This window comes from Stegodyphus dumicola, chromosome X1, assembly GCF_044657685.1.
Source record: "Stegodyphus dumicola isolate Sdum_Otavi_A_Nest chromosome X1, ASM4465768v1".
Taxonomy (NCBI): domain Eukaryota; kingdom Metazoa; phylum Arthropoda; class Arachnida; order Araneae; family Eresidae; genus Stegodyphus; species Stegodyphus dumicola.
In genome coordinates, this window is record NC_140780.1 from 86,450,603 (window position 1) to 86,465,711 (window position 15,109).

At 34.3% G+C, this 15,109-nt stretch overlaps 1 protein-coding gene across 2 annotated transcripts in view; it reads right to left on the reverse strand.

Annotated features, from left to right (window-relative positions):
* Window positions 1-15,109, reverse strand: part of Fur2 (furin-like protease 2) — a 234,229-nt gene that overhangs the window by 143,190 nt on the left and 75,930 nt on the right. For both annotated transcript variants that reach the window (XM_085806945.1, XM_085806944.1), the window contains one exon: window positions 2,158-2,228. In XM_085806945.1, coding sequence (XP_085663071.1) covers window positions 2,158-2,228 — 71 coding nt within the window. The remainder of the gene's footprint in view (window positions 1-2,157; window positions 2,229-15,109) is intronic.

Sequence of the window (15,109 nt, forward strand, 5' to 3'; positions counted from 1 at the left end):
TCTTGTGGGCTCGTGAGCATATCAGTTGGTCCCTAAACGAATGGAAAACCATGACTTGGTCAGATGAGTCACGATTTCAATTGGTAAGAGCTGAAGGGTTCGAGTGTGGCACAGATCCCACAAAGCCATGGACCTAAGTTGTCAACAAGGCACTGTTCAGGCTGGTGGTGGTACCATAATGTTCAGGGCTGTTTTTACATGGCATGTACTCGGTCCTCTGGTGCAACTGAACTGATTATTGACTGGAAATGGATCCCTTCTGCTACTTGGAGATCACTTACAGCCATTCATGGACTTCACGTACTCAAACAAAGAAGGGATTTTTATGGATGACAATGCGCCATGTCACCGGGCCACAATTGTTTGCGATTGGTTAGAAGAACATTCTGAACAATTCCAGAGAATGATCTGGCCACCTAGATCGCCTGACATGAATCCCATCGAACATTTATGGAACATCATCAAGAGGTCAGTTCGTGCCCCGGACCGTCAACACTTTCACAATTATGGACATCTATAGAGGCAGCATGGCTCAATATTCCTGCAGGGGACTTCCAATGACTTGTTGAGTCCATGCCACATCAAGTTGTTGCACTTCGCCGGGAAAAAGGCGGACCAACAAAATATTAGGAGGTATCCCATGACTTTTGTCACTTCAGTGTACAATTCAGCTAGAAAATTAAACACAATATCAATTTACATTATTCTTTAAAAATGACATTTTAAGAGCCTCAGAATAATTTGGCAAACAAGCATTAGCTTGAAAAGAGCCAAATAAAAATGCAAGGTGAAGGAATACAAAACATAAAAACATAGAAAATAAAAAAATACTGGAATTATGTTGGACAGTTTTATTTACCATCACAATGTTCAGCATCAGCAGAATTTCACACGAAAAATAAGTTATATTGCTATTAAACTTAACTGAGGTAAAAAATTACCTCAGAATTTAATTACATCAAAATATTTGCATAAATTTTCATAGAAAATAAAATTTTGCACACAATCTCAAAAGAAGTTCGGAAAAGGCTTGAATGGAAGTATTTTAGTAACTCTATAAAATATTAAGACAATCAATAAGTTTAAAAAAAATGAAATATTTTTATTCATTATAGCACTTTTAAAGCAGAGCTAACACATGCATCTTTACCGTTTTCATGCATCATGCATAAAACCGAAACTTAAAATAATTTCATAAGTACTAAATCAAGGAAAGGGAGACTTTAAAAAAAGCAGAAATTCAAAAAGAGCATAGAGCAATAATGTAGTAAGTAAATTTAGGAAATATTTTAACACTTCACTAAATTAACTCTGTTATATTGCATATATCCAATAATGAAACAAATGGCATACCTACCCTACACTTTTACAACAGCCAAGCACCAATTTCATGACTACCATGAAACTTAAATTCCAACGTGTATCATTCTGAGCAACAGAATTTTTCTCACAATCTTCTAAATGTAGAACTTTACCTCATTAGTGTGTCAATTTTCTGCACACCTACTTCTTACTGATTGCAACTTTTAATATCCAAAAATATCGCCTAAATAAACTTTCCAGTCTCACAGCTTCATGATCATTCTAGTTATGATCAGTTAGTTATAACCAGATCATTCAAATGGTTTCAAACATCATTCACCATTTTGCTCTATGAGGCAAAATAAGAATGTTGTTTCTGACTCGCACAGTATATTTTAGAAATGAAGAGTTTAAGTATTTTAAAAATAAAGAACTTTTCTAAAAATACCTAGAAAATCAAAGCAAAATATTACACATGTAAAGGATTATTAAACTGTGATTTCTGATATATTTCATTGCAGAAAATGTTATTTTAATAATCTTCCCGAAAATAGGCAGTCATATAATGCAAAAACATGAAAACTTATCTTAATGCTATTTTAATCATTCTGTGGACTTTCATTAGAAAATTAGCCCAAGCTGAACGTTAGACATGCAAAAATTCTGGAAACACTCATTCTCACAAAAATCAAATACCATGCAGACAGACTGAGATTGAATATCAAGAGCCCAATTATTACTCGTACAAAATATAAGAAATGTAGAAATTATAGAAATATACGTATGAAATTAATAAAAATCTAAACTGAAATGGCAACATTCATCAAAATTTTAAAACTGTGAGAAGATGCATACTTGTTATCATCATCATCTTGCGGTGTAGGATCATCATCAGAATCATTAATATCCCAACTAGCATCTTTATCCTAAATAAAAATTATTTCCTAATTAGTAGTCATATAGCAAGTGACAAAAGGAAAATATTATACATCTTTTTGGAATTATTCAGTTTTCTAAATTAATGCATTTGGAACACAGTCATACTGCATGGATGCAACTTTCATAATTATCTCTTGCATCAATACTTGAAATGTAAACATAAATTTTTAACAAAATGATAAAAATATTATAATCTAAAACAACTTCTGAAATTTGTCATAAATCTAAATAAATCTATTACAGTAAAATGAGTTATTCTTTAAGAAATTTTGCATAGCAACAAAATAAAAGTCAACTTTCTGAGAAATACTATGGGGTACAGATTATTAATTCCACACAGTTTTACTATGCATAATCTGGCCTCCCTGATCAGTGTAATGAATTGCAATGCTGGTTGCCGCATCTTTTGTCCTGGTTTCAAATCTTGGAGAAGGGTTAGATATTTCTAAGTGTATACTGCCTGCGCAGCATAGGATCACTTAAAATACTGGGAAGCCAGAGTCCTCTGAAAAGGTTTCATGGTAAGTGGAGAGAGGTGGAACACTCTCATGGTTTTACAACAGGGTTTTATTCAGCAGAATTCGGATGGAACTCTCCTCCTCTCACAGGTTTAATTTAGTTGACCAATGTGGTGCACTTTGGAAACATTCTTGGTGACATGATGGCTAAATGACTAATGGGTATCAGTTACTCCCAATGAATGCATTAGGTTGATAATGTTCGACTATTTGAAACAACAACAACTGTGCATAATCTAAGAATTAAAATAAGTTTCACGCAGTGTCATTAAGTCATTTCAGAAGACGTCTAAATGTAATGGCATAAAAAGTTTATACATACTGTGTATTGTTGATTTCTAGGCCCAGGAGAAAAAGACAAAAACTTGATTTATACATGAAACAATCACTTTCAAAGTCTTTCAATCCCTTAGCTTGGCAAATCACTGACATAATAAAAAATAAATGAATTACTTCAACATCTGCTGAAATTTCTCAGATCACAGAATATCTTACTGTATTATGCCAAAGCATATACAAACTATCTTGGAAAACCGGCCCTTCATGAAAGCATTCAAACAAAAAAATGGTCCACATCTTCATTACACAGAAGATGTCATGTCTTCATTCCATACTTCTAATATTAACCTCTTAACTGCTGCAGGGGTATATATACGCTTTGCTCAGCCAATGCGCTAACTGTCCCGGATATATATATATATATACGCCCTTCCAAAATACCACTACTAAAATTATTCACAAAGCTTTGGAATGCAACACTACAACCTTGACAGAGTATGCGAAGGAGGATACTGTTTCAGAAAAGATGGGGGGGGGGAATTGGAAAAGGGGATGTTTCTGAAACAGTGAAAGTAATGACAGCGCAGTTATTGCTCTTGTTTCCGTTTGAGTTTTTTTTTTTTTTTTTTTTTTTTTTTTTTTTTTTTTTTTAATTCTGTGTCTTGTATTTTCATTTACTATTTGTAATAGGGGCTCTTTTGTAGTAGGTGGCGGTAAAAGTAATTGACTGTGCAGTTATTCTTCTCTTGTTTCTGTTTGAGTAAGACCTACTTTCTTTTATTTGAAAAATAACACAGGAAAACATTCCGATGTTACTTTTCAAATAAAGAAAGTTGCACCTGAAACTAAATTTACTCACTGCTCTATTTATCTTAAAGCTGTAGTACCCAAAAAAAACCCTGAAAACCTGAAAATTGTTTTGAATTAAGGTGTGAAAATTGTTAATTTTATTAAAAGCCAAGCTTTAAATTCAAGAATATTTATTATTTTATGCCAAGAGATGGGCAGTGAACATGAAATGCTTTTATTACATTCTGAAGTAAGATGGTTTCATGAGCAAAGTTTAATTTTTTTTTTTTTTTTCCTAATTTCCATCAGAAATATAAATTTTCCTCTGTGATTCAAAATTTGAATTGCAAAATTGTTTATTTAGTGAAATATAGTGGGTGCGTTTAGCATATTTATTTTTTGGAAAGTGAATTAAATTTAGGATTACAAGGACAAATTGTTAATTTGTTAACATTTAGAAATAAAATAAATGCAATGATAAAAAGCTCAAGCTATTATAAACGAATTGGATAATAATATTTTAAGCTTTTTACAACTTTTAGAGTTTTCTAACCAAAAATAATTTGAAAATAAAAGAAGAACTAGCATCCAACATTAAAAATCATTGTTTTTCACTGATAAATAATTTTAACATGTATTTTTCCAAGAACTACGAAAACAAAAATTGGACTAGAAATCCATTTTGTTTAAATGTACCTGAAATTTTATCTTGTGAAGAAAATGAACAACTGATAGAAATTTGCTGTGATCAAACGCTAACTGAAGATTCCAAAATTAACACACTTGTTAACTTCTGTGAATTTAAAAAAAAAAAAAAAGAATTTAAAGGCATTTCAAATAAAGGTATTAACTTTTTATTGCCTTTTTACATAGCCCATTTGTATGAACAAGGATTTCTTCCATTTTATATTTGAAAAACAAGTACAGAAAAAAAATAAAGCTGCATCCTGGTTTATGGTTAAAATTAAGTGAAATGACCAGACATAAAGAAACTGATCTCTCTTAAACAGGCATAAATTCCACACTACATTTTAGACTTAAAGTATTATAACTTGAATTTCGATAATTAAAATGGTAAACAATTTTTAATCTAATATTTTTATGTGTGCCTATTTAATACAATAGCGAATAATTGTACAAATGGCAAAATATACTTTTCTTTAATATTTCTATAGAGAAATTTGAAAAAAAATCATTGTAAAATGTTGGGGTGATAATAAAGTTTTTCAGCTTTTATTTAGATGGTACACGTTAGTCAACAGGTTGTGAACCGCTGGTCCAGATTGTTAATAGCAGCAAGTTTTTGATAAAACTATACATTTTCTTCTATGTCGCTGTTAAACAAACAATCACTAGGACACAACCCCCCGCCAAAACAAAAAAAAACTGTCGAACTCACACTGCTCCGTTGTTGCAGATCTAGCTATGTACTCTGAACGTGGTGCGAAAGCTAAAAACCAGCTGGTTTTTTTATTCAAAGCAGGCAAGAATCAAGGTTACCAAGCTCAAATGTGGTAACCATGGGGCTCCTATCTTTATGGTTTGAATCAATGCTAACACCCAAATCTACAAATTGTTTGCCTTTTTAGTGATGCTAATTTGAGGACTTTTTCTATTTGATGCTTTGGACTGGGAAAACACCAAACCTCGGTTAATCAAAACTCAGATAATCGGGGTTCCACTGTACATAAGTATGATATTTAATCACTTCAAGCAGCAATGCATCATAGTATTCAACCCAGTATGGAGTGGTTACAAATGTCAAGATGCTATCCTGAGGATGCAAAATATTCTATAGCTGCTCATCAAGTTCAAACAAATGGCCAGATGGCATTGTAATATACCCCATGTGTGTTTAATCGGAAAAAAGCGAGACCTGGCAAATGAAAGTAGAGTTGTAATACTAATGCAGTCAATGCTTCATGAATTTTGCTGAATCAGACAGGTATTATTGTGCAAAAAGATGGCATCCAGCAGTAGGGATAGGACTGGCAATACTACATGCTGCAGGATGTAGCAGATGCATCAACGGACTGCTGAGAAGAAGTTTACCAGATACCAGTGTTAAGTTTTATGATTTTTGCCACTCAACAATGACATTGGTTAAAGAGCATTTGGCCAATGCTACTCACACCAGTGCCAATTTGCATGTAGCCTTCTCCACACACAGATTCTGTAATCTAAGACATGCAAAAATCATGATTCATCATTAAACATAAGATTCCAAACCACAACATAATAATTTTTGCTGTTTATGCTCTACAGCAGGGGTTCTCATACAGTGGTACGCAAGAGAAAAATAGTTGGTATGCAAAGAAGCATTTTTAACTACAGTACAAAGTCTGTAATTCGGAGTCGTCGGGACTTCGCCGATTCCGGATTAGGGGTTTTTCCGGATTATAGATCATCAATTTAAATCTGGTAATATAACATGCAGAAATTATACAATTAAAAATATGAAACCATAATTTATGAAATAAAGAGCAATTATGATCTAAAGGGTATCAAATTTTACAAGAAAAAATCTTAATATTTATTTGTTTCTTTATTAAACATTTCTTTCAACGCACACATGCGTAATGTATGCGCATTCCTTACGCGCATGCGTAAAGTTTGTGGCTTTGAGGTCCAGATTATAGATCATTTCGGATAATGGACGTCCGGATTACAGACTTTGCACTGTATTAATTTCAAAAATTAAAACCCCAACATCCTGATTGAGTTTTTTCTCTGACACTCATAAATTTATGCGATCTGAGCTTTGTTCAAGAGTGGTGGTAGTAGTAGTAGTACTTTGTAGTGGTGGTACTAAAGGTTTTCAGTTTTCGCTTAGATGGTACACGTTAGTCTAAAGGTTGAGAGCTGCTGCTCTACAGTAACGGTCAGCAAACTGCGACTCGTGAGCTGAATGCATCTCTTAAGCTACTTGAGGCGGCTCTGCCACAGATCGATTTCGAATACAGTACAAAGTCCAAGATCCGGACTCGTCAAGACTTCGGCAATTCCGGATTTGGGATTTTTACGGATATTAGATCATCAGTTTAAATCTAGTGAGGTGGCATGAAGAAATTACAAAAATAAAAATATGAAATCGCGATTTACGAAATAATGAAGCATTGTGATAAAATTTTATCAAAATTTACAAAAAAAAACTTAATATTTATTTGTTTCTTTATTAAACATTTCTTTGAATGTAAATTGTTTAAGCTGCTTCATTTCATATACTAATACTTCCTCTTCAATTCTGTAGATATACATAATTTCTTGTTCAGTTACAAGTTCCACTGTTTGAGTCCTGTAGTTGCTGCGTCGAGTATTCTGACTAACTCGTCAATTGAAAGTGTTTTGTTTTCAATAACCTCTCGTCACTTTCTTCACTATCGGAAATGATATTTTCTGGATCTAGAACCATACTACAGATTTCACCATCCGTTAATTGATTGATGATTGGAAGATTGTCATCGCAATGAAAAACTTCTGTTATATCATCTTCACTTAATACTGCTTCTCCACATTTCTTTACAAAATCCATTAATTGGAAAATCTCACATGCAGTTAGCGATATCCGAAAGCCTTCAAATTCGCGGCTGTCATCTTCATCCATGAAATAAGGTACCTGGCCATATCATATGCCAAGCAATTTTTAAAGTATCTGGAAGCACATCCTTCCACGATCTTGCGATGCTCCACACAGCAAAATGTTAAATATTTCAAAAATTCTTGAATAGTCTTGCCATTATTCAAGAAATTTAACATGTATTTTTAAAAATGGTACTTGATATTTGCACTTTAGCGCGCGCAATATTCTGATATCCACAGACTTAATGATCGACCCACAATTCGGAGGAAAGAATAACACAAATACATTATCTTAAATTAAAACTTTTAAGTGAAATATGAGCCAAACAGTAATCTATTGGGTAAGTGCAAAAGTTCTACCTGTTTTCATTACCCACAAAGAAGAGCAAATAAACGCAAAATGAACAGTAACTATTATTGTGCATAATCCCCATTGTTGACTATACCTATTATTGTGCATAATCCCCATGACCTCTTGCCATCTTTCTGGTAGGAGATGAATCCCACGGCAGTAAAATTCCGGCTGTTTCCAGTCAAAAAAGTCTTGGATGGCAGTTTTCACAGCATTAAGGTCACAGCATCAAAAATTTTCTGACTGAAGGAATTGTTCAACGCGTGAAATAGGTGATAGTCAGTTGGTGCCAAGTCAGGAGAATAGGGAGGATGGCATAAAAACCTCCCAACCGAAGCCAAGTAACTTTTGGCGAATGATGATACCAGCATGTGGTCTGGCGTTATCAGGATGAAGGATAACACCACAACAACTGATGAGACCTGGCTGCTTTGCTACCAAATTTGTATGCAGCCTGTCTAATTGTAGACAGTAGAAGACAGCAGTGATGGTTTAGTTGAGTGACAGAACCTCCCAGTGAATTATTTTCTGCACATCCCACCACACACTCAATAACACTTTCTTGGGATGAAGTACGGCTTTCGAAGTCATGCAAGCGGAACACAAAGGTGACACAAACTCCTATGATGCTTTATGTTATGGTACATAACCCACTTCTCATCTCCATCACTATTTGTGTCAAGAATGGATCGTTTTTATACCAGGAAGGCAAGGCAACACAGGTGGCGATTCTGTTGATTAGCTGTCAGATTATGTGGACCCCAACAATCCAACATTCTCATAAAACCTAACTTAACCAGCTGTCTCTCAACCGTTGTCCAGTGTATGTTGAAGGTCTTCGTTAATTCTTGCATGGTTGGGTCGGGTTGTTCCTTATGGTTTGGTCAATATCGTCTTCTCCAATGTGTGATGGCCATTCATTCTTAGTCTGACCTTGGCAGCTTCTGTCTCCTTCCCTAAATTCATGAGACCATCGACAATGTGTGCTTTCGTCTACTGTATCCTCCCCATAAACTTGACAAACATCGTGACATGCTGTGGCTACAATACTCTTTTCATCGATATATACTCCTTCTCGCTTTCCATGTTACACCTTCTGAGATTTTTTTTTTAGATTATTAACTATGCCACACACAATGTATTTAAATGTGAGGTATTCACATGTTTGATTAGCCGATGATTTTTGTCATTACAATGTCGTGTGACGTTAATTGCATTGCAAATTCGCATATCCAAAAAAGGGTAGAACTGCACTCGCCCAGTAAAATCAGGACAATTTTTGCCTCATCAGGTAAACCAACCGATTCAAATTTTGCCGAGCCTCGGATTTGAAATGATTTTCAAACCAATCATACATTAACCCTTGTGTCATCCATGCTGTTTTATTTCCATGATATATAACGGGAAAAACCTTTACTCCTTTAAATGCTCGAGGTCATGTATTTTTTTCCAATTATCAAAAGTTTACACTTGTGCGTTTCTTCAGCTTTGCACGTACAAAAATTGTTAGTCTAGCTTTGGAATCTTTGACAGCAGTTGCAGCCTTTTCTGTAGATGTTGCCAAGGTATTTCCCAGTACATATTGCCAGAAAAGACCAGTTTCATCAGCGTTGTAAATTTGTCCTGGAGATAACATTTCACTATTAAAGAGTTCAATGAATTTATCTGCAAATAGTTCAGAAGCTTCAGTATCAGCTGAAGCTTTTCACCTGAAATTTTTAATTGCACTATACCACGGTGATTTTAAGATTTGGTTAACCAATCTGATGAATATGTGCACTCAGTTTTTAAGTTCATTTCTTCATGAAATAGTTTGGCTTAAGGCATTATCACTGGGCCCGTCAATGGCATGCCTTCTCTACGTCTCCGTCTGACCATTCAATCATCACTTTGTCATGATCATCACTTTTAGCATAATGAATAATTTTTCTTCTGTTATTCATTGAGAGTGGGCTGTCGGAATCCACATAAAATTTATAAAGCTCCTTTTTCTGTTATGTCATATATAGTTGACTTTTCAATGCCATACCTCTTGCATAGTTTTCAGATGGATATACATGTATCCATTTTTTGCCAGTCGCGGACACTTAGCCAATGAGACACTTAACCGACAAGCAACTTAGCCGACATGGACACTTAGCCGACAGGACATTTAGCCGACATGGACACTTAGCCGTCAGGACATTTAACTGACACGGACACTTAGCCGACAGGTCATTTAGCACTTAACCACACAAGGCACTTAACCGACAAGACACTTAGCCGACAAGGACACTTAGCCAACACAGACATTTAGCAGACATGGACAGTTAGCCGACAGGACATTTAGCTGACATGGACAGTTAGCCAACAGGGCATTTAGCAGACAGGACATTTGGTCGACAGAGAGAGTTAGCCATCAGGAGATTTGGCTATGGGACACTTAATTGTCAACGCATTTAGTCAACAGGACACTAAGCTGACAGTGACGTTTAGCTGACACGTACCCAATAATTATTCAAACTTACTCTTAATTACAAAATTTCTCGACTTATCCATAAGTTCAATATTTAAGTTATTTTTTTCACTATCAGTAAAATTCATTTTTTGATTCTTAAAGATCTCATATGTTCTTTTAATTATTGTGTTAATTTAGCATTGTTTGATATTTATCATTCCGTTTGGTGTATATTGGCCAAATTGCCTCCTCCTTCTGCAGCTTCAGTAATGAATACACCAAAACCTTAAAGAATATTTTACTTCTAAATTAAACATTATGCACCAATTTAGAGCTGTAAACATTAACCTAAGTAAGTATTTTAAGCGAGAGGCACATGGTCAATAAAATGTTACAGAATTTCTACCTCAAGAATCGTGGCATGAACAGCAAATTATAGAGATCACAAAAAATTTATTCTCTTGCTTGTCTTAAAAATTCACTTTTTTTTAATTGTTTTTAATAACAAAATAAAACATATTTGCTAAACTAACCCTTACCACCATATGCTTCTATAAAAAAGTATAATTCAAGAATAACAATAATTTTTATTGCATTATTCAGATTGTTCATGACAGGGAAAGGAAATTTCATTAGTGGGAGAAGCCAAATGCTTTTGAAAGGGAAAGAATGTAACATAATGTGATGAGTAAAATAGTAATGAAACGTAAAGGTATTATAAATTTGAAAGCAACTGGAAGAGCAAGATTGGAAAATTAATGTCATTAAGTAAACAAGAAAAATTATTAATGATGTAAAAGTGTTCAAAAGAACACAGTTAATTAAATGAAGAAGCTTTATGGATAATTTTTTAAGATCATATTAAAATGTAATTATGTGATCACCGTACTTAGCTAAAAAAATTCTTTTTTCCTTTCAAAATTTAATTCATATTCCTCGACAGAAATTTCAGCGATTTTTCGATTTGACCAATATACACCTAACAGCACGATACATATCAAACAATGATAAATTACACAAGAATTAAAAGCATATATGAGAACTTTAAAAATCGAAAAATGAATTTTACTGATAGGTGAAAAAATAACTTAAATATTGAACTTTGAATAAGTCGAGAAATTTTATAATTGATAGTAAGTTTAAATAATTATTGGGTACATGTCCGCTAAACGTCACTGTCGGCTTAGTGTCCTGGTGACTAAATGTCTTGACAGTTAAGTGTAGCTAAATGTCCTGACGGTAACTCTTTGTGTCGGCTAAATGTCCTGTCGGCTAAGTGTCCTTCTCGGCTAACTGTCCATGTTGGCTAAATGTCCTTTTGGCTAACTGTCTGTGTTGGTTAAATGGCCTGTCGGCTAAGTGTCCCTGTCGGCTAAGTGTCCTTGTCGGCTAACTGTCCGTGTCGGCTAAATGTCCTTGTCCGCTAAATGTCTTGTCGGCTAAATGTCCTGTCGGCTAAGTGTCCATGTCGGCTAAATGTCCTGTCGACTAACTGTCCGTGTCGATTAAATGGCCTGTCGGCTAAGTGTCCTTGTTGGCTAAATGTCCTGTTGACTAAGTGTCCTTGTCGGCTAAATGACCTGTCGGCTAAGTGTCTTGTCGGTCAAATGTCCCATTGGCTAAGTAGTTGCAAAGTGGTGCATGTGATGCGGTGCATGCTGAAGTGACTAACAAAAGATGTCAGGGAGAGCAATCCAGTCGCAGCTTATCTGTCAGTGTGTACAGTGATCAGAGGCAAACCAAAAATCCCACAAAAGCGATGCGAGCACCTACTCGGCGCATTAAGCTACTTGTATATTCAACTAGCTCTAGATCTCAAATGTATTTTTGGCATCAATTAATTTAATTAATGACATCTAATAAGTTGTTAAAACTTTGTGTTGTTTCTTTTATTAAAAAAATATGTTTTTAGGTGCCACATGTTTGACACGGCCACAAAAAGAATAAGCACAGAAAAATGGAAGAAAAACATGACTTTAGAGTTGAAAGGAACAAATTGTTCCGATTTATACAAAACTTAAATGCCCTTTTGACCCGTCAAGAAAAATTGGACCTCAAAAAAGTCAAATTTCGGGAGACATTTTACAATTAAACGCATGTTATTTGGCAGTAACTATCCCGCTGGTGATGTAAAGGTGTTGAGGAACTTCAGAAGAGTCGGGGGGAAAAAAACAAAGTTCCGTATTTAATTATTAGGAACAATCTTCCAATAATGTTAATGTTGTAAGCTTTTTTATTAGTTGGAAGATTGTTAAATAAAGGGAAACCATACACAAACATACTTGCCAACCTATGACACTCAAAAATCAGGAGATTTTTCACAATGTTAAAAAGACTTTTTAAATGACAAAAATGTAATTTTTAATAATGAATTAACTTTAAATAGTTACTAATTCTTAAATGCAAGCAACACAAAAATACCTTACACATAAAAAACATTTTTAGTACTTGCATCGTTTAAGGGGGGGGACCACACTTTAATCAGTTTTCGTACAAATGTTATGAACAGTGGCAAATTTTGCTTTCGTTAAGAAAGAAATTTCATAATTTTGTTCATAGCAATTGCCACGTAGGCCTGCTTTAGCTAATCTGATGTGTGATCACTAATATTAGATCTAAATTTAGTCTTCATTTTTGCAACAGCACTGAAAATCCTCTCACATTGTGCATTACTATGGGGAACTGTCAAGATAGCCAACATAATTCTAGACAGTTCAATATATTTTAAAATTCCATCAGCACCTTTCAGTTTTCCAATTAAACTTCCCTGGGTGTCAATCCTAGCTGATTTTATAACTTCATCCAGTTTTCTAATTGTAAACTACAAAATTGCGACTGCAATATTATCAGTGGCAACATCAATATTATCATCTTTCATGACTAAATGAAGTAACACAGGAAATCTGTTCAAAAAGTACCTTATATCAGAAAAAGATGCATTTGCCAGAGCAGAAACATCAGCAACATTAGCATGCAAAATCACTTCATTGTTGACTGGAAATTTATGTAGTTTGTAATCACACACTCGACAGAAGTGACTTCTAATATAAAGATAAAACTTATTTTTGTCTTCTTCTGAAAGTTCTTCTACTTTTGTAGTTGCAGCTCCTATTACCAAATTTTCATCTTTCTTCTGATTTTCTATTTCACCATAAATCACATCATATATAGAATTACAAGACAAAACACAGATTGGTTTTACGAACTTTGATAAAATGTGTTTAAACAGATCATAAATCACTGATTGCAAAACATGAATTAATGGTATTCTGCTTTGTAGAACTGTGTTAAGAACATCGGACGATGGCAAAATGAATTGTAAAAAAAAGCAAAAAGCTTTGTTAAGGTCCGAAGAAAAAAACATAAATATTCGTTCTTCACAAGATAAACATACAGTAATCGGAAAATGTTTCGTGTGTTAAGCATTTTTTTTTTTTTATTTGGAGAGAAATTTGTATCAGCTTTACGATTATATTTTGTGGTATTATTTTGAGAACTGCCAGTTGAATTAGTGAATTGTGCAGAAATTACTTTATTTTTCTCAAACCTATTTTTAACAATGGAAGTAGTAACTACATCTCCATTTACTTTAGATATTTTATAACTTTCAACAGAGCCTTTCATCTTAAATCTCGAAGCATTTACTACTTCTTTAAAAAATGCAAGAAGTGGGTTCCATTAATCGAAGATTCTAGATAAACATTTCTTTAAAGACAGCCAGCATGTACACACGTTTCAAAATTTTTCTCATTTCAGTGTTATGCAGCTGTTGGAACTGTTTCAATTTTTCCTTCCTTTTAGAACTCCTTCAAGATAATAATAAATATCAACAATGTGTTCATCCACATTTATTGGTAAAGAAGCTACCCCTTTTTCAGCAGCTAAATTTAAGAGGTGACAGGTGCACCTTATAATCTGCAAATCTGAATTTTCCTTTCTTAAGATGCCTGCAACACCAGTCTTCAAGCCTACCATTACTGGTGCATTATCGGCACCAAGTGCTAAGCAATTATCCAGAGGGACTGCATTTTCTTTTAAAGTTTTAATAATTAGCTGTGCTATAGTAAAGTCTGTCGAATGTCCTTCTAAAGTGGGGACAGAAAGTAAACTGCACTCAATTTCTGAAGACTCTAGATTAAAAAAAGAAACAATAATTGGATACAGTTTTGAATCGGTATCATTGCTTCCATGGCAAAATGAAGCTGTTTTAATGCAATCAGTAACTGAAGATTTATTTTTCAAATCCATTTTTTTAACAATTGCACCTGTTTTGGTCCTTGCACTTGAGTATTTCTTAGCGATTTCACTATCGGAAAACATTTTTCTAAATAAAGCTGCAACGTGATCCGATGCATTCAGTGGCAGGTTGTGCTCCAGTAAAAAAGCAGAGAACTGACATTGTGCATTAATAACTTTTTGGTCCTTTGTTTCCAAACAAAAATTTAATTTTTCGTTTTTTTCAAAACAATTTATGTTGTTCTTGTGTTTTTGTGTACGCACATGTTTGAGAACATCCATCCTTCCACCACGCGAAATCGAGAAATCGTAATGACAGACAGTACACACCACAAATTTATTACATTTCCTTGAGGAAGTACTGGAAGGAAAGTCAAATGTGTACGATTTTCGAAATGTACACGAGTATTTCACCTTTCTCGCAGACATGACAAAAGATGATAATTTCTAAAACTATTTCCCGAAGGCACGTGTACTCACACAACTCAGGACAAGATGAATGAAATAACTAAAGAACATCCAAATAACAGCCTTAAACTTGCTTTGTGCTCATTGGCTAATATATACCAGATGACACGCAGTGGAACTCGATGCCCATTGGAGAACTGGAGAACGACGTTTCTGAATAGGTTGTAATATCTTGTTATTTAATAAATAAGTATAATTATTGTTGAAGTG